General features: G+C 36.1%; 1 protein-coding gene across 6 annotated transcripts; it reads left to right on the forward strand.

The window, feature by feature from the left end:
• Positions 1–256: 256 nt before the first annotated feature.
• LOC106072703 (PDZ and LIM domain protein 3-like) lies at positions 257–22,801 on the forward strand. Of its 6 annotated transcripts, none has more exons than XM_056044146.1 (4): positions 257–412; positions 737–1,059; positions 12,656–12,804; positions 22,557–22,801. In XM_056044146.1, the coding sequence occupies exons 2-4, from the start codon at positions 958–960 to the stop codon at positions 22,657–22,659; spliced, it is 354 nt and encodes a 117-aa protein (XP_055900121.1). In that variant the 5' UTR covers positions 257–412; positions 737–957; the 3' UTR covers positions 22,660–22,801. The 6 variants fall into 6 exon arrangements, with proteins under 6 accessions (XP_055900121.1, XP_055900126.1, XP_055900122.1 ...); XM_056044151.1 differs by having other exon boundaries at positions 264–412; positions 815–1,059; XM_056044147.1 differs by having other exon boundaries at positions 275–430.
• Positions 22,802–24,255: the final 1,454 nt, after the last annotated feature.

The following is a 24,255-nucleotide window of genomic DNA, read 5'->3' on the forward strand; positions in this document are numbered from 1 at the left end:
CTAACTAAAATACCAACACAACTTACTTAATACGTTACCTTGACTACACTCTGTGCCTTCCTACCTACTACTACCCACCTTGCTTTTCATTGGGAAGGGGCGGATCTGGTAGGTGTATATAAACAAGTGGGGAGGGTGAGTGTAAGGTGGGCGTCTGCTGTGCAGGATGGAAAGAGTGCTGCAGTGTTTCAAGGAAAGAAATAGGGGGAAAAAAAGACAACAAACACGCGCTTTCGATGCGTGTTGAGGTAAGTGAGCAGCATTTTTAGCCCGTGAGTATATCACCGGGTCTACGTAACTCACTCAGAGATTTCACGTGCCGCGGAGACAATTGGTGTGTGAGCAGAGATTACAATTTGATTGTGCCGACTACCTTGTGCCAGTCTGTTTTCTGATCTCAAGGGCAAAAAAAGTGTTGAACTATTTTACAGTTAGATTGTCCTGTTTAACTATTTTACTGATAGATAGAATTGCGTGCGTGTTTAATTAATTCTAGATTTGCTATGCCAATGTAGTACATAGTAATAATCATACTATAACATGAAAAGTTTTGGAAAATTAAAAGCAGTGGCAATTTTTTTCGCAGTTTTATTTATATTAAAAAGCTTAAATTGATAAAATGGATTTTATAAAAATATGTAATTCTTACTATCGATTAAATTATTTAATTTTTAATTAATTTGAAATCTTTCAACGTAAATATGTTGTTGTTTATTCTTTCCATAAAATGCTACAGATATATTTTGAACTATAGTGAACGGCCTTATTTAGAATTTCTTTAAGTTCTAGATTGGACATTTCTGAATTTCTCTAGATCTAGATTGGACATTTTGTTTATCTGAGATCTTGATTGAACACTGTACTTCTTTGAGTGACACTTCGAGGATTGGAACCAAAAAAAAAAAAGGATTTTTGTAACTTAGAACAGAGAAGAAAGCTGAAAGGTCAGAAATCCACATGGCTCAAACCATTGTCCAGTTGCACAGGAATCCCGGCATTCCTTGGGGATTTAGGTTACAAGGTGGACGGGACTTCTCTTCAGAACTTAGCGTCAAAAAGGTGGGTTGGACATTCTTCACGTCAGGGTTTTAGTTTAGATTTAGGAAAAAATTTTAGAAAGCAAATCATTCGAAAACAAAAAGGTTTAGTGTACGTTAGGGCTACATCTTTTTTTTTTTTTTTTTTTTTTGTGTTGCATTTTAGGGTTTTATTCATTCAGTTAGAAGTCATTTATAGTTACATCAACTTTAAGTTAGATTATGAAGTCCTATTTAGTGCCTGCGGTGTCATCATCCCAGATCCATACCGATTCACTCTATTGCTCTTCAGTTGCAAAAGCCAAATTGATTATCCAACCATACGTGAAATAGACATCAAAAGTGAAACTGTAAGAGTTCGGTTGATTATGACAATAAACAAATAATGCACATGACAAGCTATATTATGACAAGCTGAAGCTATATAATGATATTTCTTAAAATGTCTAACATTGCTTTTAAGGAGTAATGTGTGTTATTGTGTGTTATTATTTAATGGGGACTAATAATTTTATTCTTTATGGGCGAGTGGCACTGTGAGTCGGGGGCAAAATTATCTTTTTTTTTTCCTTGACACCAAAAAAATCGGTTGAATTAGTGTTATGGTGTGTGTGTGTGTGTGTCTATGGTGAGGGTGGGAAGAGGTTAGAGATTGGTTGTGAATGATGCAGCATAGGTGGCATTGTCGTCATTGGGTTTATTTAGGACAGATAACACCAAAACGTGAGACTGAAAGGTTGTGTTATTGTAATATAATAGATTTTGTTATTAATTGAAGTTTAGTACATTGATTTCATCTCATATCAACTTGATTTTGTCTATATTATAATACAAGTTATATTTAGCACTGTTCACGAGGAAGTTATTTAAGTTATTTCAAGTTTTATTACTTAAACTATAAAACACCTACAGCGGTTCAGTTGTCTACCAGCAGTTTGGTGCTACAAGTCAACGACCGTCCACAACACTGAGCAATGTAGTTAGGGCCTATAAATACATGTTTGAACATTGAGCAATGTAGTTAGGGCCTATATAAATACATGTTTGAACACTGAGCAATGTAGTTAGGGCCTATAAATACATGTTTGAACATTGAGCAATGTAGTTAGGGCCTATATAAATACATGTTTGAACACTGAGCAATGTAGTTAGGGCCTATAAATACATGTTTGAACACTGAGCAATGTAGTTAGGGCCTATATAAATACATGTTTGAACACTGAGCAATGTAGTTAGGGCCTATAAATACATGTTTGAATATCGATCAAGTAGAAATAGTATTCAAGAGGTTCTTATAAATGAGACATTTTGAATGTGCATAAACCAAATGCACGTTAAAGCTGTGTACACTCCAATGAAAGTCGTTAATTATACATTTCACATAAGTTACGTCTCATCCTTGTCGCAAAAATAAAACTAGAAAATCAGACGAAGACTTTTAACTTTCACGACAGACGAATCTCTACAAGGAAAGTTCGTTGAGCAGATAACTTGTCATTGATATAATCGTGTATGGGAGTTTGTATAACGCGTAGTGACATTTTTGAACCAAAATTGACTGCACAAACATATTTTCCTTTCCTACCTTCTCTACCTGTTGAAGTTAGTCACGTGATACCTCCTATCTCACTGCGTCTGTATTTCTCCCGTGAACGTTGTGACCTTTCAGTGCCAGTGCACTGACCAACATAGAGCGTAAAAAACTTTTATTTTTCTTATTGGCACTGCTGAAAGGTGTTGAAGATGTGTCTTTACTGTTAAAGTTTAGGTAAGCAAATAAAAGGGCGATTATCATGAAGCAGAACATATGGAATGTGGCTAGATTTGACTTATATATTAAGCTAAACTGAAGCAGATAAAAACAATTCGTTTCGCTTAGTCGTTGGTTGAGAATTCCGAACAGTTAATACAAGTAAACCGATATAGGCATATTGTAAAACTTGAAAGAAACATAGACAAGCTTCTCTTTTAAACAAAAAAACAAATATTATTTTTATTCTTTAATATACACAGATTCAATATAAAAGTGAATGTTTGTAGAAACATAAGGGAAACGATTATTTAAACTATCTCTCACTTAGTCGAAACTTAAACGTCTCCTGTTTGTTCCTCTCACGCCAGTATTTACTTGAACTACCAACAGACCAGCTCGTGATTTCATCAGAGCCTATTCAGCCTACACAACCAAACCATCCGCCCACCTTTTGTCATGGTTACATCAGAAACGAGCACACACACACTCAATAAGAAGCAGTTATCCCTAATGACGGACCATAGACCTTATCTTTTGCAGTTAAAGCTGTGCTATCCATACCTCTTGAAATTCTTGCCCACTGCCTACTTAAGCTGAAGATGGACTCCACAATTTTTTTTTCTTTACGACGATGCGGTCCGTGACACGCGAAAAGAAAATGTATATTGCACCCAGACCAAAAAAAAAAAAAAGATTGTACCCTATTTGAAGTCAGTTGCTGCCAAATGTTCTCCAGAAAATGAGATTTCGCTTTTGAACTTGGGAACGCTTCTTTTGCGCAGTTCTTTTTTCAGCTCACCAAAAAAAATTGTTTTGGCATGCATTCACTCCTTATAAAGGGCAAGTGCCACACCTTTCACAGCTGTAGATCAACCTAAGCATTTATCAAAACATCATTCGTTTTATTTGTACACTTGCCATTTAATGGGGAAGGATGGTTCGGTTAATGGGCAGTAATAAATGAAAGGCATTATCAAGAGATACCTTGAGGGGAGGAGCCAGAGAGAGAATGAATGGCCATCATTTTTGTACAGTATAGTATAATACAACAGTCTTGATCTAGAGTTTTAGATCTAGATCTAGTTATTGGTCTGGGAGAAGGTTTCCATACTGCCTTTTCTAAAACAATATTCTAAAAAAAATTGCTCGTGTCTAAATTCAAACTCGAGCCTTCAATATGGAAGATGAACTTGATAGCCACTGAGCTAATCTAGTGCTTATAAAAATAGAAGGTTTTATAGTTCCAAATAGTTAGCAATACTTTTCTACACAAGGCTTATTATCTCCCCTTAGCTAAGTACCTGTTCTATATAAAACCAAATGAATGAATTACGACCAATTGATTGACCAACAGGTTATTTATTGATTCATGTTTTGTCATTGAAAATAAAAATTATGCAAAGTTTCAACTTAATCCGAGAATTGGAGGGTGGGAGAAATAACGTGTACAAGATTCACCAGGACAGATAGACGGAGTAAGTTGATGCATGAGCTTTGTACACACAAACAAAACAATAGTGGGTTTGATTCATGAGCTTTGTACACACAAACAAAACAATAGTGGGTTTGATGCATGAGCTTTGTACACACAAACAAAACAATAGTGGGTTTGATTCATGAGCTTTGTACACACAAACACAACAATAGTAGGTTTGATTCATGAGCTTTGTACACATAAACACAACAATAGTGGGTTTGATTCATGAGCTTTGTACACACAAACACAACAATAGTGGGTTTGATTCATGAGCTTTGTACACACAAACACAACAATAGTGGGTTTGATTCATGAGCTTTGTACACACAAACAAAACAATAGTGGGTTTGATTCATGAGCTTTGTACACACAAACAAAACAATAGTGGGTTTGATTCATGAGCTTTGTACACACAAACAAAACAATAGTGGGTTTGATTCATGAGCTTTGTACACACAAACAAAACAATAGTGGGTTTGATTCATGAGCTTTGTACACACAAACAAAACAATAGTGGGTTTGATTCATGAGCTTTGTACACACAAACAAAACAATAGTGGGTTTGATTCATGAGCTTTGTACACACAAACAAAACAATAGTGGGTTTGATTCATCAAGGTCAGTTCGTTCCTAACAAAAACACTTAGAAATATTCTTTCTATGAATTCTCAAAGACAAGTCTATAAAAAGAACGAACGAGTCGGGACTGTAAAATGAAACCACATTGTTTATGTTGGGAGTCAGGTGTAAATATTTGCTCTCTGTACAAATCCTGGGTTTTATGTGAATGACGTCACAGCGACGTAGACAGGAAACAGGGCTGGCAGGACGAATATGAACTTTTATTTCATGAAACTCGCTTCTTTATTTCGGCCAGTCTTTGGATCAACTCACACGAAATCAGTTTTTTCCTCCATACAAATGTATACTGGTACTGCTCCAATGGGCGTGGCTATTGCTTGGTGAACTCAGTGGTAAACAAACACATTTAAATGTTTATTTTCACACGCTTTCTCTCTCTCTCTCTCTCTCTCTCTCTCTCGTGAACTGCCTCTAGATAGAAAGTGGTTTTAAACGTTTTCTTACCAAATCTAGAGTCAAGTGTTTCTAAGCTCAAAGTCCACGGTAGATCCTGAATTACTTTCCTATGTAAAATGTTTTGTTACAATACATCTATGCCTATGCATGTCACAACTTCATGGAGAGAGTGCGGAGGGGGGAACCTGGACACGGTTCTAAAAAACAGCTCTAACGAGTTTCCTAGAAATTTAACAGATGATCTATATCGCTGAGAAAAGAAATACTAGCTCGTTGGCCACACGGGGAAAACACTATTTTGATCGTTATAATTTTATTAAAGTAAAAAAAAAAAAAAAATATTAAAATTTGGCTAGAGAACTAGGTTTAGATCCAGATCCAACATCGGTTTTGAAAAGGTCTATTGCGTTCCTGAAAGGAGTCAAAGGACTATCGCGTTCTGGAGATTCCGAATGTAATATATTATTGATTCAAGATTTAATAATTTAATGTTCTGTAAAAATTTTTTGAATCGCCTTCTTAGTCATGTCTAAAGGCCCAACATTTGAATATTATAAAAAGTAGTAGATACAATCGCTTAAAACAGGATTCTTAACCAGGTGGGGAAGATGGGGCTGGGTGAAAAATGTTCCATTGTTTTTTAACCTAACATTCATTAGATATTAAGAGAATAACAATCGCTCTTTAAGTTGTATAAAGGAGTTATTACTTTCTTGAAAACAAATTCTTAAAGATCTTTTTCTTGTTTACTATGTCAATTAAGTTCTAACGGGATGCCCAGTATTCTGGGTTGGGGATACTTGAAGGCGGATGATATTAAATTCTTATTACTTTAATGACGGGCTTTCTATTGAAACATAGATCTGCAAAAAGCTTTGAAAAAAAAAGGTTTTATAAGAAAAAACGAACTTACGAGCCCAAATAATCTGTTTGACGAAAGAAGACAAGTGAGTACAAATATCGACCACTGGATCGCTGCTCTTCAAAGACAACTCTACACGATAGAGAAACTAATACAAAATAGTTGTAGTTCTCAAAACGATCTCTTAGCTTGGGAAAGCATTCAACAAATCCGGATTTTCTTGATAAACTTGAAACACAGTACTCTGTAATTTCTTTCAATTTTGATTTTTTAAGGTTTACATTCTGTTAGTAATAAAATGCAGTAACCTAATAAAAGGTGAGAAAACGATAAGGAAATGATGGCGGCAACAAATGGTAACTTTTAGAATATAAGAAAAGGGAGTTTGAGAGAGACTATTACAATTGGGAATAAGAGAGACAAAGTGTTAGTGTACATTTACTGTGATACATTAAAAACGCGACTAGAATATCTTATCTTCTTATCTTATATAATACAGACGTTACTTCAAAAAGAAGATGATTACGTCCTACGCGTCATGCATTTAGTCATGCATATTAACCAATGACTTAAATTCTGCCAAGTCACTGGTTTTCCTGGCTAGCTCAGGCAACCCATTCTATGCTCTAATAGCACTAGGGAAGAAGGAGTATTTGTACAAATTTGTCCTAGCATATGGGACGAGGAATGTGCCTTTATCTTTGTGTCTTTCAGAGTATTTTATTAAATTTTGTTTTTGTATTTGAAGATTATGGTTCAGTGTTTTATGTATGATTTCTACTTTACTTTTGAGCCTTCTGTCCTGAAGGCTTTCTAAATTTAGTGATTTTACTAAAGGTGTTACTCTAGTCCAGTGATGCTCAATCTAATTCGACCTGCGGGCCATTTTAACTTTCGACACGCGTGTCGCGGGCCACATCAACAAATAGGTAAAAAAAAAAATGAAATCAAAATTCACTAAAACGATTTAGAACTATTGGATCTAGAACTTACATTAATTTAATGGGATAGTTAAAGTCTATCACTTTTTACGCATCTAAAAATGGCTTCATTTCTCTACTTAAAATGTGAGCAACATTTTAGTTAACTTTATCACAAACTTATTTTCTTGTCTCTTTTTGGTAAATATTCCCATCGACCCTCCAATCTCTTGGCGTAGTTTAACCATGGTGGTTTAACCAATCTTTTATACGCAGCTCAAACCAAGAAGGCCTTCATATTTGTTTTATATTGCCGCTGTATATGTTGTTGTTTCTGAAACAGTCAGACTTCCTTTACAAAACAATTATGTTGACTTATGTTCCACAAAAAGATCCATTCACTTTTTCTGGTAGACTCTACATTCAGAGTTCCATTTCATAAACTCATAAACGAAGAAAAAAGATACATTTTCAACTTTTTTTTGCTACTTTTTGTGCCGACGTTTCGGCGGGCCGGATGGAACCACGTCGCGGGCCGGTTCTGGCTCGCGGGCCGTACTTTGGGCATCACTGCTCTAGTCAAATGTGAATATTCGTTTGTTATGAATCGCACTGCTCTATTTTGTGTCTGTTCCAGTTTCTTAATGTTTTCTTGAGTTGAGGGGTCCCAAACGGAGGATGCATATTCTATTATTGGCCTAACCAAGGTTAAATAACATTTTAGTTTTATGTTCTTATTTGATTTATAGAAATTTCTTTTAATAAATCCTAATGCTTTGTTTGATTTTTTGATAGCTTCATCAATTTGGGGATTCCATGACAGTTTTTCATTTATTATAACACCTAATATTAAACATGTTACTATCCAATGAACAATTTGTCAGTGAACAATTGGTCGGTGAACTAGTTGTGGTGTTTCCGGTTTCAGCATCGAATTTTATTTTAGGCTTAAAATTGTCTACAACTATTTATATGCACGGTAATACTAAGTAACATGTAATATATGTCATAGTAGTAGGCTTTGTATAAAATAGTGGCTTAAGTCATGAAAAGTTAGCTTAGTTGATCAGAATTAATCCCTATGTTCTCCGTGTGGACAAACTGTTATTTGTCATTACAAAGCTATTTCAGAAACAATATGGCGTTTTTTTTTAAGTTTTCAAGAACTGCATTTTAGTACGATCACAATAAAATCCGTTATCTATTCCTGCTTTTCACTTCTTTTTTGTTTTTTTATTTAATTCCCCTTTTGTTTTCTGGTTTAAATTACTGCGTTCTGTTAGAGCTTAGGTTAAAATGAAAGAGGTAGCAGCCTACTTCCACCTACATAATGTTCAGATGAGCGATTAGGCCTTTGGAATCTTGTTTTGGCAACAAGCTTAAGTAGGTCACGGCATGAGCAGTCCTGGCAGAGAAGTACACCTTTTGTGACTTTTGATGAGCCGGTGTAGTCTGCAGGATTGGGATCTATCTACCTGAACACAGCCACGTGTGTAACTCAGAGATAATCTACACATTTGATTGTATACATGGTGCCATGGGAAATCGATGATAGGACAGGGTGCATGTGTGCTTTTTCATTTCCCCTCATAGTCATTGTATTTTGGGTGCTACACTTTTTATCAGGAGGCGCGGTGGTTGAGCGGTAAAGCGCTTGGCTTCCGAACCGTGGTCTGGGGTTCGAATCCTGGTGAAGACTGGGATTTTTAATTTCGGGATCTTCGGGCGCCTCTGAGTCCACCCATCTCTAATCTGAATTCGTGCAGCATCCCCAATCATTCATTGCTCTCTTTCTCGAAAAAAAAGAGAAAGAAAAAAAAATATACTTAAATTTTTTCGTGCTATTAGTTTAGATTTTTATTTGGAACCATATCTAAACGGAAGCGGTAATGACGTAGGGCAAATTAAAAATAAGTCGACTTTGGGAATAAAGAAATAAAATATACGTTAAAAATACAGAAAGTTTGATTTTAGTTTGTTTTTTTGCAAATCGCGGTGTTCAGGCTGTGACTATGTCAAAAGCGCGTCTTAACAAGCACCTAAGTTGTAAAATGAACCCTTGAACGAAAGTTCATGCAAATCCGTTTGCTGGTTTAAGAGATCTCTTGATACGTGAATCAGTCCGTCATTTCAGTCAGTCGGTGGTATTTTACAGATATTATATAGATCCGTTATTTATGAATTTCCTTTAAAGCAGGGTTAAAACTGGTGGGGTCAAAGTTGAAACAAATAAGTCATGAAGAAAATTAAAAGAAGCCGAATTCTTTTTTTTTTTTAAGTAACGTCTTTGTCTAAGAACAACGCTCTACGCCGCTCTGTTAAAGCGAGAAACAAAACAAAAAAGCAAAGAAACAAGTGTGCAGAGAGAATGTTAAAGTTCTTGAGTCATATTAACTGAGAACAAAGAGAGATGTCTCTAAGTCTGAGGCCACACCCATTCTCTGCTGTCCTGTAGAGCAAGTGGTATTTAGAAATGTGACCAGGCGATTGATAAGAGATTTAAGTCAGGAGAAAGGGAGTGGAGAGATTGTAGTTGTTGCTCAAGATTGTAAGTTGGTTGTGAATGAGCAGGTTGTAGAAAGTGCGTTGTGAATTAGTAGGTTAGAGGAAAATCTGTGAGTGAGTAGCTTGTAAACATTAGTCAGTAGTGTAGTGTAATGTGTAGGTTGTGAGTGAGTAGGTTCTAAAAATGATGTAATTTGTAGGTTTGAGAAAGTAACTTGTGAGTGAGTAGGTTAGATAAAGTAGGTTGTGAGTGAGTAGGTTAGATAAAGTAGGTTGTGAGTGAGTAGGTTAGAGAAAGTAGGTTGTGAGTGAGTAGGTTAGAGAAAGTAGGTTGTGAGTAGGTTAGAGAAAGTAGGTTGTGAGTGAGTAGGTTAGAGAAAGTAGGTTCTGAGTGAGTAGGTTAGAGAAAGTAGGTTGTGAGTGAGTAGGTTAGAGAAAGTAGGTTGTGAGTAGGTTAGAGAAAGTAGGTTGTGAGTGAGTAGGTTAGAGAAAGTAGGTTGTGAGTGAGTAGGTTAGAGAAAGTAGGTTCTGAGTGAGTAGGTTAGAGAAAGTAGGTTGTGAATGAGTAGGTTTGAGAAAGTAGGTTCTGAGTGAGTAGGTTAGAGAAAATAGGTTGTGAGTGAGTAGGTTAGAGAAAGTAGGTTGTGAGTGAGTAGGTTAGAGAAAGTAGGTTGTGAGTGAGTAGGTTTGAGAAAGTAGGTTGTGAGGGAGTAGTTTAGAGAAAGTAGGTTCTGAGTGAGTAGGTTAGAGAAAGTAGGTTGTGAGTGAGTAGGTTAGAGAAAGTAGGTTGTGAGTGAGTAGGTTAGAGAAAGTAGGTTGTGAGTGAGTAGGTTAGAGAAAGTAGGTTGTGAGTGAGTAGGTTTGAGAAAGTAGGTTCTGAGTGAGTAGGTTAGAGAAAGTAGGTTGTGAGTGAGTAGGTTAGAGAAAGTAGGTTGTGAGTAAGTAGGTTAGAGAAAGTAGGTTGTGAGGGAGTAGGTTAGAGAAAGTAGGTTGTGAGGGAGTAGTTTAGAGAAAGTAGCTTGTGAGTAGGTTGTAGAAAGTAAGTTGTATGTGAGTAGATTGCAGATAGTAGGTTGTGGGTTAGGGTTAGGGTTAGGGTCATCAATTAGATCTTTTAGTTGAGTTTACCTTAAGTGTCATGCTTATTAATTATATTCCTATTAATGGGCTTTTCCTGTTGTTTCCATTTTCCTAGATTTAATGATTGAACATAGATTTCTATTGTTATCTGTAGATATTTCATTGTAACAAATCTTATAACAAGTCAATCTGTCTGTCTGTCTGGTCAAAAATTTGTACACGTTATTTCTCGCTCACCCATTCTCGGATCAAGCTGAAACTTTGCACAATTATTCATAGGCATATGCAAAACATGAATCAATAACAAAAATGAAACTATTAGTCAATTAATTACTAGTAATTAGTTATTTTATTTGATACCAACAAGGGAAATGCATCCATACAGGTTTAATATATACGGCTAAATATGTAGGGTTTCATCCCCTTTTATAACTGAACACGTTATTTCTCCCACACCCATTCTATGATCAAGTTGAAACTTAAACAATTATTTATTTACATGAATTAATTAAAAAATTAACCAATTAGTCAATTAATTTCTGGTACTTAATTATTTTGTTTGATGACGACTATGGAGAATAACGTCTACATTATTGAGATACATAGTTGTAAGTGCGGAGTTCTTCCTCTTTTATTAGCTTTTTTTATTTCGCTTGTTTATATTTATGCTCTCTGAATCTGGTGAGTTTTAGGGTTAGGTGTTTAACATTGAAACAAATTTCATGGACTCTTTCTAGTTTAGTTTCTTTATTGTATTTATTTCAATACATTTTCTTTGTTTGTGTTGTTTCTTTAAATTGGTATTGAATTGACATTTATTTATTTTGTTTGATTTAGTTGATATTTAGATTGCTTTTAAAACTAATGCAAAATGTTGCGTTAAATTTTAATTCAGTTGGTGTTATTGAGTTGTGGTTACATTTTATATTCCTGATATCTATTTTGTACTTACTATTTATTGTAACCAAATCATTGTTGTAATTCGATTGTATGTGAGTTGTATGGAATACATTAGCGTTGTTTACATTATACCTTTGGCGTATGAGACTGGTTGGGAAACAAAGATGCGAAATGTTTATTTAACGTAAAGAGAGTAGATAATTAGGACTTTTAAATGGAAAAAGAGCAAACCAATCGTTCAAGAATAGAGGTTGGTGGAGTTAGCAAGGAAGAAAGATGGACTCAAATAGTGTTGTTTTAGAATAGGGCAAGTTCTAAAGGATCTTTGAAAGAGAGACATTTAACCTAATCACTGAGACAATCTGAAGAACGTAAGAGCAGGAGATGAGTCATTGCGTAAAGATCACATGTATAGAGCTCTGTTGTTCAGTCCCAACATGGCGCGAGGTCATTCTCACGGTGTCTGTAAGAAGTGTGTTTGGGGTCTGCACTCTAACTCCTACAGATCCGTGATCAAAGGAGACGTTGCCTAGGTCCTACATGTTACTTGCTTACGTTAGTTGAGGCTCTGGAGACCTCACTTTTTCACACCAAGTAAAATGAATAGCATAATTCTTAGCAAAGCAACTGCTTATTGGTCTTAAAGTAAATGGGAAACCTGTTGAAAAGCTAAAAAAAAAATTATCAATAACTTTTAAGCTGATACGGCAATAATTTATCTTATGACTTACAGACTTCACCGATGGAAGAATTGTAGGCTCAACCGAACCACGTTTACCTAGACATTCGTATAGATTAGAGATTTGAATTGTGTTGCTTAAAATTCCTTTATATTCTTATCTATTTCACTGGAATAAAAAAATATTACGGTGTCCAAGCATATGGGATACAATATGTATTGTGTAACAGACTTTAACAAAACCATATATAATTATACACTAATTCTATTTAATTATAGGTTGTTTTTTTTATCCTTTTTTGCTAAATCTAACATTAGCACTATCGATGAAAATTTAACCCTTTTACTGTTTGGCTTATTAGACTACTTCAACATAATCTATTTTTAAATGACTGTATTGACAGATTCAACCTGGCAGTCCAGCAGACGGACAACTTAGGCCAGGTGACCGTATTATCGGTATTGGTAACACTGGCACACAGAATCTGACACACATGCAAGCCAATCATCTCATTAAAAGTGCTGGTAATGCCGTGCAGTTTACCATAATAAGGTACAGTATCTTAGGTCAAGATGTATACATGTTTGACAATCAGGTGTGGATCTTAATTACATTTTATTAATTTTTTTAAACCCGACATGATTGGAAAAGTTTTTAGCTTTACATTTTAATTGGGTTTGGGTTTTCATCAAACGTAGGCCTACTCGCGCGCGCTTTTGTTTATGATCTATCTACTCAGTTACCATGGGAACGAGAATGCTACGGATACATTTACCTCGATCCTTCTTGATAATAAACTGATTACCCCACATGTTCCTCGAAGTGATTCCTACACTCCATAGACTCGTTGTTGTTTTCTTTCCAAATTTACGCAGTAGATTTACATTGATCGAAGAATTCGCTCTCCATTGAGTTCAGGCAGACCTCAACGACCACATGCTTCACAATAGGCTACAGGTCTTCAAAAAGAACAATTATACCTACCTGTTCAAAACTTGTTTAGATTAGTTTGCTTTGACCCTATTTGCCTATATGTTCGTTGATGGTGCTATAAAAATGAAGCTGTTATAAGACTCTTTTTTTTTATAAAAAAGTCTAAAACATTGAACATATTAACCCGTGTTTATAATATCAGAAAGTTTAGGCCAATAGTTAGGTGTACAGAAAGTTTAGGCCAATAGTTAGGTGTAAAGAAAGTTTAGGCCAATAGTTAGGTGTACAGAAAGTTTAGGTCAATAGTTAGGTGTAAAGAAAGTTTAGGCCAATAGTTAGGTATACAGAAAGTTTAGGCCAATAGTTAGGTGTACAGAAAGTTAAGGCCAATAGTTAGGTGTAAAGAAAGTTTAGGCCAATAGTTAGGTGTACAGAAAGTTTAGGCCAATAGTTAGGTATACAGAAAGTTTAGGCCAATAGTTAGGTGTACAGAAAGTTTAGGCCAATAGTTAGGTGTACAGAAAGTTTAGGCCAATAGTTAGGTGTACAGAAAGTTTAGCCCAATAGTTAGGTGTACAGAAAGTTTAGGCCAATAGTTAGGTATACAGAAAGTTTAGGCCAATAGTTAGGTGTACAGAAAGTTTAGGCCAATAGTTAGGTGTACAGAAAGTTTAGGCCAATAGTTAGGTGTACAGAAAGTTTAGGCCAATACTTAGGTGTAAAGAAAGTTTAGGCCAATAGTTAGGTGTACAGAAAGTTTAGGCCAATAGTTAGGTGTAAAGAAAGTTTAGGCCAATAGTTAGGTGTAAAGAAAGTTTAGGCCAATAGTTAGGTGTAAAGAAACTTTAGGCCAATAGTTAGGTGTACAGAAAGTTTAGGCCAATAGTTAGGTGTACAGAAAGCTTAGGCCAATAGTTAGGTGTACAGAAAGTTTAGGCCAATAGTTAGGTGTACAGAAAGTTTAGCCCAATAGTTAGGTGTACAGAAAGTTTAGGCCAATTGTTAGGTGTACAGAAAGTTTAGGCCAATAGTTAGGTGTACAGAAAGTTTAGCCCAATAGTTAGGTGTACAGAAAGTTTAGGCCAAAAGTTAGGTATACAGAAAGTTTAGGCCAATAGGTGTACAGAAAGTTTAGGCCAATAGGTGTACAAAAAGTTTAGGCCAATAGTTAGGTGTACAGAAAGTTTAGGCCAATAGTTAGGTGTACAGAAAGTTTAGGCCAATAGTTAGGTGTACAGAAAGTTTAGGCCAATAGTTAGGTGTACAGAAAGTTTAGGCCAATAGTTAGGTATACAGAAAGTTTAGGCCAATAGTTAGGTGTACAGAAAGTTTAGGCCAATAGTTAGGTGTAAAGAAAGTTTTGGCCAATAGTTAGGTGTACAGAAAGTTTAGGCCAATAGTTAGGTGTACAGAAAGTTTAGGCCAATAGTTAGGTGTACAGAAGGTTTAGGTCAATAGTTAGGTGTAAAGAAAGTTTAGGCCAATAGTTAGGTATACAGAAAGTTTAGGCCAATAGTTAGGTGTACAGAAAGTTAAGGCCAATAGTTAGGTGTAAAGAAAGTTTAGGCCAATAGTTAGGTGTACAGAAAGTTTAGGCCAATAGTTAGGTATACAGAAAGTTTAGGCCAATAGTTAGGTGTACAGAAAGTTTAGGCCAATAGTTAGGTGTACAGAAAGTTTAGGCCAATAGTTAGTGTACAGAAAGTTTAGCCCAATAGTTAGGTGTACAGAAAGTTTAGGCCAATAGTTAGGTATACAGAAAGTTTAGGCCAATAGGTGTACAGAAAGTTTAGGCCAATAGTTAGGTGTAAAGAAAGTTTAGGCCAATAGTTAGGTGTAAAGAAAGTTTAGGCCAATAGTTAGGTATACAGAAAGTTTAGGCCAATAGTTAGGTGTACAGAAAGCTTAGGCCAATAGTTAGGTGTAAAGAAAGTTTAGGCCAATAGTTAGGTGTACAGAAAGTTTAGCCCAATAGTTAGGTGTACAGAAAGTTTAGGCCAATAGTTAGGTGTACAGAAAGTTTAGGCCAATTGTTAGGTGTACAGAAAGTTTAGGCCAATAGTTAGGTTTACAGAAAGTTTAGGCCAATAGTTAGGTGTACAGAAAGTTTAGCCCAATAGTTAGGTATACAGAAAGTTTAGGCCAATAGGTGTACAGAAAGTTTAGGCCAATAGGTGTACAGAAAGTTTAGGCCAATAGTTAGGTGTACAGAAAGTTTAGGCCAATAGTTAGGTGTACAGAAAGTTTAGGCCAATAGTTAGGTGTACAGAAAGTTTAGGCCTATAGTTAGGTGTACAGAAAGTTTAGGCCAATAGTTAGGTATACAGAAAGTTTAGGCCAATAGTTAGGTGTAAAGAAAGTTTAGGCCAATAGTTAGGTGTAAAGAAAGTTTTGGCCAATAGTTAGGTGTACAGAAAGTTTAGACCAATAGTTAGGTGTACAGAAAGTTTAGGCCAATAGTTAGGTTTACAGAAAGTTTAGGCCAATAGTTAGGTGTACAGAAAGTTTAGCCCAATAGTTAGGTGTACAGAAAGTTTAGGCCAATAGTTAGGTGTACAGAAAGTTTAGGCCAATAGTTAGGTGTACAGAAAGTTTAGGTCAATAGTTAGGTGTAAAGAAAGTTTAGGCCAATAGTTAGGTATACAGAAAGTTTAGGCCAATAGTTAGGTGTACAGAAAGTTAAGGCCAATAGTTAGGTGTAAAGAAAGTTTAGGCCAATAGTTAGGTGTACAGAAAGCTTAGGCCAATAGTTAGGTATACAGAAAGTTTAGGCCAATAGTTAGGTGTACAGAAAGTTTAGGCCAATAGTTAGGTGTACAGAAAGTTTAGGCCAATAGTTAGTGTACAGAAAGTTTAGCCCAATAGTTAGGTGTACAGAAAGTTTAGGCCAATAGTTAGGTATACAGAAAGTTTAGGCCAATAGGTGTACAGAAAGTTTAGGCCAATAGTTAGGTGTAAAGAAAGTTTAGGCCAATAGTTAGGTGTAAAGAAAGTTTAGGCCAATAGTTAGGTATACAGAAAGTTTAGGCCAATAGTTAGGTGTACAGAAAGTTTAGGCCAATAGTTAGGTGTAAAGAAAGTTTAGGCCAATAGTTAGGTGTACAGAAAGTTTAGCCCAATAGTTAGGTGTACAGAAAGTTTAGGCCAATAGTTAGGTGTACAGAAAGTTTAGGCCAATTGTTAGGTGTACAGAAAGTTTAGGCCAATAGTTAGGTTTACAGAAAGTTTAGGCCAATAGTTAGGTGTACAGAAAGTTTAGCCCAATAGTTAGGTATACAGAAAGTTTAGGCCAATAGGTGTACAGAAAGTTTAGGCCAATAGGTGTACAGAAAGTTTAGGCCAATAGTTAGTTGTACAGAAAGTTTAGGCCAATAGTTAGGTGTACAGAAAGTTTAGGCCAATAGTTAGGTGTACAGAAAGTTTAGGCCAATAGTTAGGTGTACAGAAAGTTTAGGCCAATAGTTAGGTATACAGAAAGTTTAGGCCAATAGTTAGGTGTAAAGAAAGTTTAGGCCAATAGTTAGGTGTAAAGAAAGTTTTGGCCAATAGTTAGGTGTACAGAAAGTTTAGGCCAATAGTTAGGTGTACAGAAAGTTAAGGCCAATAGTTAGGTTTACAGAAAGTTTAGGCCAATAGTTAGGTGTACAGAAAGTTTAGCCCAATAGTTAGGTGTACAGAAAGTTTAGGCCAATAGTTAGGTGTACAGAAAGTTTAGCCCAATAGTTAGGTTTACAGAAAGTTTAGGTTAATAGTTAGGTGTACAGAAAGTTTAGGCCAATAGTTAGGTGTACAGAAAGTTTAGGCCAATAGTTAGGTGTACAGAAAGTTTAGCCCAATAGTTAGGTGTACAGAAAGTAAGTTTAGGCCAATAGTTAGGTATACAGAAAGTTTAGGCCAATAGTTAGGTGTACAGAAAGTTTAGGCCAATAGTTAGGTGTACAGAAAGTTTAGGCCAATAATTAGGTGTAAAGAAAGTTTAGGCCAATAGTTAGGTATACAGAAAGTTTAGGCCAATAGTTAGGTGTACAGAAAGTTTAGGCCAATAGTTAGGTATACAGAAAGTTTAGGCCAATAGGTGTACAGAAAGTTTAGGCCAATAGATGTACAGAAAGTTTAGGCCAATAGTTAGGTGTACAGAAAGTTTAGGCCAATAGTTAGGTGTACAGAAAGTTTAGGCCAATAGTTAGGTGTACAGAAAGTTTAGGCCAATAGTTAGGTGTAAAGAAAGTTTAGGCCAATAGTTAGGTATACAGAAAGTTTAGGCCAATAGTTAGGTGTACAGAAAGTTTAGGCCAATAGTTAGGTATACAGAAAGTTTTGGCCAATAGTTAGGTGTACAGAAAGTTTAGGCCAATAGTTAGGTGTACAGAAAGTTTAGGCCAATAGTTAGGTGTACAGAAAGTTTAGGCCAATAGTTAGGTGTACAGAAAGTTTAGCCCAATAGTTAGGTGTACAGAAAGTTTAGGCCAATAGTTAGGTGTACAGAAAATTTAGGCCAATAGTTAGGTGTAAAGAAAGTTTAGGCCAATAGTTAGGTGTACAGAAAGTTTAGGCCAATAGTTAGGTGTACAGAAAGTTTAGGCCAATAGTTAGGTATACAGAAAGTTTAGGCCAATAGTTAGGTGTACAGAAAGTTTAGGCCAATAGTTAGGTGTACAGAAAGTTTAGGCCAATAGTTAGGTGTACAGAAAGTTTAGGCCAATAGTTAGGTGTACAGAAAGTTTAGGCCAATAGTTAGGTGTACAGAAAGTTTAGCCCTATAGTTAGGTGTACAGAAAGTTTAGGCCAATAGTTAGGTGTACAGAAAGTTTAGGCCAATAGTTAGGTGTACAGAAAGTTTAGGCCAATAGTTAGGTGTACAGAAAGTTTAGCTTAATAGTTAGGTGTACAGAAAGTTTAGGCCAATAGTTAGGTATACAGAAAGTTTAGGCCAATAGGTGTACAGAAAGTTTAGGCCAATAGGTGTACAGAAAGTTTAGGCCAATAGTTAGGTGTAAAGAAAGTTTAGGCCAATAGTTAGGTGTACAGAAAGTTTAGGCCAATAGTTAGGTGTACAGAAAGTTTAGGCCTATAGTTAGGTGTACAGAAAGTTTAGGCCAATAGTTAGGTATACAGAAAGTTTAGGCCAATAGTTAGGTGTAAAGAAAGTTTAGGCCAATAGTTAGGTGTAAAGAAAGTTTTGGCCAATAGTTAGGTGTACAGAAAGTTTAGGCCAATAGTTAGGTGTACAGAAAGTTTAGGCCAATAGTTAGGTTTACAGAAAGTTTAGGCCAATAGTTAGGTGTAAAGAAAGTTTAGCCCAATAGTTAGGTGTACAGAAAGTTTAGGCCAATAGTTAGGTGTACAGAAAGTTTAGGCCAATAGTTAGGTGTACAGAAAGTTTAGGTCAATAGTTAGGTGTAAAGAAAGTTTAGGCCAATAGTTAGGTATACAGAAAGTTTAGGCCAATAGTTAGGTGTACAGAAAGTTAAGGCCAATAGTTAGGTGTAAAGAAAGTTTAGGCCAATAGTTAGGTGTACAGAAAGCTTAGGCCAATAGTTAGGTATACAGAAAGTTTAGGCCAATAGTTAGGTGTACAGAAAGTTTAGGCCAATAGTTAGGTGTACAGAAAGTTTAGGCCAATAGTTAGTGTACAGAAAGTTTAGCCCAATAGTTAGGTGTACAGAAAGTTTAGGCCAATAGTTAGGTATACAGAAAGTTTAGGCCAATAGGTGTACAGAAAGTTTAGGCCAATAGTTAGGTGTAAAGAAAGTTTAGGCCAATAGTTAGGTGTAAAGAAAGTTTAGGCCAATAGTTAGGTATACAGAAAGTTTAGGCCAATAGTTAGGTGTACAGAAAGTTTAGGCCAATAGTTAGGTGTAAAGAAAGTTTAGGCCAATAGTTAGGTGTACAGAAAGTTTAGCCCAATAGTTAGGTGTACAGAAAGTTTAGGCCAATAGTTAGGTGTACAGAAAGTTTAGGCCAATTGTTAGGTGTACAGAAAGTTTAGGCCAATAGTTAGGTTTACAGAAAGTTTAGGCCAATAGTTAGGTGTACAGAAAGTTTAGCCCAATAGTTAGGTATACAGAAAGTTTAGGCCAATAGGTGTACAGAAAGTTTAGGCCAATAGGTGTACAGAAAGTTTAGGCCAATAGTTAGTTGTACAGAAAGTTTAGGCCAATAGTTAGGTGTACAGAAAGTTTAGGCCAATAGTTAGGTGTACAGAAAGTTTAGGCCAATAGTTAGGTGTACAGAAAGTTTAGGCCAATAGTTAGGTATACAGAAAGTTTAGGCCAATAGTTAGGTGTAAAGAAAGTTTAGGCCAATAGTTAGGTGTAAAGAAAGTTTTGGCCAATAGTTAGGTGTACAGAAAGTTTAGGCCAATAGTTAGGTGTACAGAAAGTTAAGGCCAATAGTTAGGTTTACAGAAAGTTTAGGCCAATAGTTAGGTGTACAGAAAGTTTAGCCCAATAGTTAGGTGTACAGAAAGTTTAGCCCAATAGTTAGGTTTACAGAAAGTTTAGGTTAATAGTTAGGTGTACAGAAAGTTTAGGCCAATAGTTAGGTGTACAGAAAGTTTAGGCCAATAGTTAGGTGTACAGAAAGTTTAGCCCAATAGTTAGGTGTACAGAAAGTAAGTTTAGGCCAATAGTTAGGTATACAGAAAGTTTAGGCCAATAGTTAGGTGTACAGAAAGTTTAGGCCAATAGTTAGGTGTACAGAAAGTTTAGGCCAATAATTAGGTGTAAAGAAAGTTTAGGCCAATAGTTAGGTATACAGAAAGTTTAGGCCAATAGTTAGGTGTACAGAAAGTTTAGGCCAATAGTTAGGTGTACAGAAAGTTTAGGCCAATAGGTGTACAGAAAGTTTAGGCCAATAGATGTACAGAAAGTTTAGGCCAATAGTTAGGTGTACAGAAAGTTTAGGCCAATAGTTAGGTGTACAGAAAGTTTAGGCCAATAGTTAGGTGTACAGAAAGTTTAGGCCAATAGTTAGGTGTAAAGAAAGTTTAGGCCAATAGTTAGGTATACAGAAAGTTTAGGCCAATAGTTAGGTGTACAGAAAGTTTAGGCCAATAGTTAGGTATACAGAAAGTTTTGGCCAATAGTTAGGTGTACAGAAAGTTTAGGCCAATAGTTAGGTGTACAGAAAGTTTAGGCCAATAGTTAGGTGTACAGAAAGTTTAGGCCAATAGTTAGGTGTACAGAAAGTTTAGCCCAATAGTTAGGTGTACAGAAAGTTTAGGCCAATAGTTAGGTGTACAGAAAATTTAGGCCAATAGTTAGGTGTAAAGAAAGTTTAGGCCAATAGTTAGGTGTACAGAAAGTTTAGGCCAATAGTTAGGTGTAAAGAAAGTTTAGGCCAATAGTTAGGTGTAAAGAAAGTTTAGGCCAATAGTTAGGTGTAAAGAAAGTTTAGGCCAATAGTTAGGTATACAGAAAGTTTAGGCCAATAGTTAGGTGTACAGAAAGCTTAGGCCAATAGTTAGGTGTACAGAAAGTTTAGGCCAATAGTTAGGTGTACAGAAAGTTTAGCCCTATAGTTAGGTGTACAGAAAGTTTAGGCCAATAGTTAGGTGTACAGAAAGTTTAGGCCAATAGTTAGGTGTACAGAAAGTTTAGGCCAATAGTTAGGTGTACAGAAAGTTTAGCTTAATAGTTAGGTGTACAGAAAGTTTAGGCCAATAGTTAGGTATACAGAAAGTTTAGGCCAATAGGTGTACAGAAAGTTTAGGCCAATAGGTGTACAGAAAGTTTAGGCCAATAGTTAGGTGTACAGAAAGTTTAGGCCAATAATTAGGTGTAAAGAAAGTTTAGGCCAATAGTTAGGTGTAAAGAAAGTTTAGGCCAATAGTTAGGTGTACAGAAAGCAACAGATTTAGTCTACATTGAACTCAATACAATGAAGCCCAAATGGGTACAGCCATACTAATAACTTTAGAGTTCTACCGGTACATGAAAGAATCAGTTTTTAGATATCTTTATTTTGTTCCACAGGGGCAGGATTTATACTTTGTAAGACTGGCAGGATTTATACTTAGTAAGACTGGCACGGTTTATACTTTGTAAGACTGGCAGGGCTTATACTTTGTAAGAGTGACAGGATTTATACTTTGTAAGACTGGCAGATAGGGTTCATACTTTGTAAGACTGACAAGATTTATACTTTGTAAGTCTGGCAGGGTTTATACTTTGTAAGACTGGCAGGATTTATACTTTGTAAGACTGGCAGGGTTTATACTTTGTAAGACTGGCAGGATTTATACTTTGTAAGACTGGCAGGGTAAATACAATGTAAGACTGGCAGCTATGGCTTATACTTTGTAAGACTGGCAAGATTTATACTTTGTAAGACTAGCAGGATTTATACTTTGTAAGACTGGCAGGATTAATACTTTGTAAGACTAGCAGGATTTATACTTTGTAAGACTGGCAGGATTAATACTTTGTAAGACTAGCAGGATTTATACTTTGTAAGACTGGCAGGGTTAATACAATGTAAGACTGGCAGGATTAATACAATGTATGACTGGCAGGGTTTATACATTGTAAGACTGGCAGGGTTTATACTTTGTAAGACTGGCAGGATTAATACTTTGTAAGACTAAGCAGCCTCACATGGCCGCATCCTTAAAGTTGGCCTTCACATTTCAAAAATATTTTTTAAAACAAAAATGCAAATTAAATATAAGAAAGAAGAAAATGAGATTAAATGTACAAGTTTTCTTTTCCTTCTCCACAAATATGTCGTGCTTTTAGATTTATTACTATTAAATATTAAGTGTATTAATATTGAAGCTTGAAGCAAGGGCGACCTTAACAGTGCGCGAGTCCCGGACGAGTGTCAAACACGGACCTGGGAGCCGTAAGCGTAGAATATATTTATATACCGTACTACATAACGCTAACAGGTTAGTCCGTATCTAATGCTGTAGTGTGGGCAGTATTTTTATTAAAAAAACATAGTACCTTACGTAGATACTGGCAATTTGGTATTTTCGTTACCAAAAATGTAATGTTAAGAGCTTTCATGGTAATCATATAGACTTCAGGAAAGGATTCCAAAATATTGAGTAACAACTTATTGTTTATCAGAACTGGTCTGGGTTACGAAGCTGACGGTGACAAGATCTCCCCTGAAGGGCCCTACCCCCTCCCCTCAGGCGCGGCACATGAGGCGGTTGCCCCTCTAGCCACCCCTTAGACCGTCTCTGCTTGAAGATGGTAGAGGCCTCCACAAAAAGTCTACTCCACTTACTCAAATCTGGCACTCGTTCGTCCTGTTGGTCTTTAATCTACCACTGGTAATTGACGCCTTTGTTGTTTGCATAAAGTTTTCCACTGTAGCATCTGACTAGCCTATAGTTTTATGATCTTTTTTTCTCTTTACAGGGGCCCCTCAGCAGATTTTAGCAACATCAAACCATCAGGGCCTGTGAAGTTTTCACCATGGAAATACAACCAACAGCAACAGCAACAACCCAATCATTATTGAGCACAGTTGATAATTAATTAATGGCTCTACATCGAACTGACATTTTGTTCCTTAATAAATTCTGGTTAATTTTTTTATTTTTTATTTGCTTATACCCAACAACGGCTGAAGTTTTAAAAATCTTTGTTGCCAAATGTTTTTATCATGGTCTGGCTATTTCACGGAATATATTTAATTAATCTTGTCTTTCGTGTTTTATTTCTCTTTCAAGTTCAGTTTTAGTTATATTATCTTCTTTATCGTTGAACACTGTGTGTTTTTCGCTTATATTTTTTATTAGCACAGACGTATTTTGTAAGTTGTTTTGTCACGTGAACACATGAAACAATAAACGATCAAGATATGAAATATCAATCTCAGTTACTGGTGATTACCAAGATTGATTTGCCTACTACACTAACAAAGTCTTTTAACTGAATCTGGTGATACTGACGCGAGTCTTTTTGTTTGAATAAGTGCACGCCTACAGATAAATAAGACGTAGGTCTTATAAAGTCAAGAAGATGAACAAAGTGTATGTCCTACTTCAGTTCACGTGGTTACTCAAACCTTGCCTCCAGACCTACGTGTTTTTTTTCCATATCGTTCTATTCCGCCATCAATACTGTCTCTGTGGTGGCTGCGTTTCTTTTGATGTGCAATGTAAGTCCGCTATGTCCAATGTAGCCTCTATGTCCCGCAGTTTTCGTTAAATGTCTTCCAGCTGTCTCTTACGAAAGTCAGTTGCTGCCGGCTGTTTTCCTCTGTACCATTGATAATACTGTTTAAACCTCTCCAGCTCCAAAAGTTATGCGAGGTGGAAGTTTCTTGTATTGGACTCGAGTTGTTAACGCAGTACACTTTAAGCCATTTTTATTGTTTACGAATAAAAGGGTTAAGCTGGATTCTTTTATTGAACTGTAAGTTGAATGCAGAGATGGTTTATTCTTTAAAAAAAAAACAAAAAAAACTGCACATTGGAAGCATTTTCATATCTTCTAGTGTCATGCTTGATGCCTAGGCCTACCTTGCCTTTTCTAGCAAGTGGTTTGAGATTTCTTTTATTTTCCTAAAGCTGTGTAATATAGCATACAGACAGCAATGAATGCTAGCTCTGCCTGGACCCTATATGAAGAAATATTTTTGCTATGGAAAAAATATATTTCGAATGTAATGAGGAATATGATGCCATGTGTTCCGATAGTGAAAATAGCATTATATTATTTCTATCTATCTTCGATGGTGAAATCGTAATCTTTCTTTAAATCAAAATGCAGTACATCTTTGGAGTGAAAAAAACAAAATGTGTGCTATGCGAAACAAAACAAAAAATATTGTAACCTTAGTTGCTGTCTTGCATGATGAGGCCAACTTCCTAGCTGTTGAAATGTAACCTTAGTTGCTGTCTTGCATGATGAGGCCAACTTCCTAGCTGTTGAAATGTAACCTTAGTTGCTGTCTTGCATGATGAGGCCAACTTCCTAGCTGTTGAAATGTAACCTTAGTTGCTGTCTTGCATGATGAGGCCAACTTCCTAGCTGTTGATTTGATGTTCCGCGTTTTCTCCATTTCCCCTTCTTCGTTTTTTGTTTTGAATCAACGTTTTGAGTCAGTGAC

Source organism: Biomphalaria glabrata, chromosome 10, assembly GCF_947242115.1.
Source record: "Biomphalaria glabrata chromosome 10, xgBioGlab47.1, whole genome shotgun sequence".
Classification (NCBI taxonomy): Eukaryota; Metazoa; Mollusca; class Gastropoda; family Planorbidae; genus Biomphalaria; species Biomphalaria glabrata.

Coding starts and splice junctions, on each gene's coding strand:
- LOC106072703 (XM_056044146.1), top strand. CDS start 958: ATGGCTCAAACCATTGTCCAGTTGCACAGGAATCCCGGCATTCCTTGG. Junction 1,060..12,655: donor CAGAACTTAGCGTCAAAAAG/GTGGGTTGGACA, acceptor CTGTATTGACAG/ATTCAACCTGGCAGTCCAGC. Junction 12,805..22,556: donor GTGCAGTTTACCATAATAAG/GTACAGTATCTT, acceptor TTCTCTTTACAG/GGGCCCCTCAGCAGATTTTA.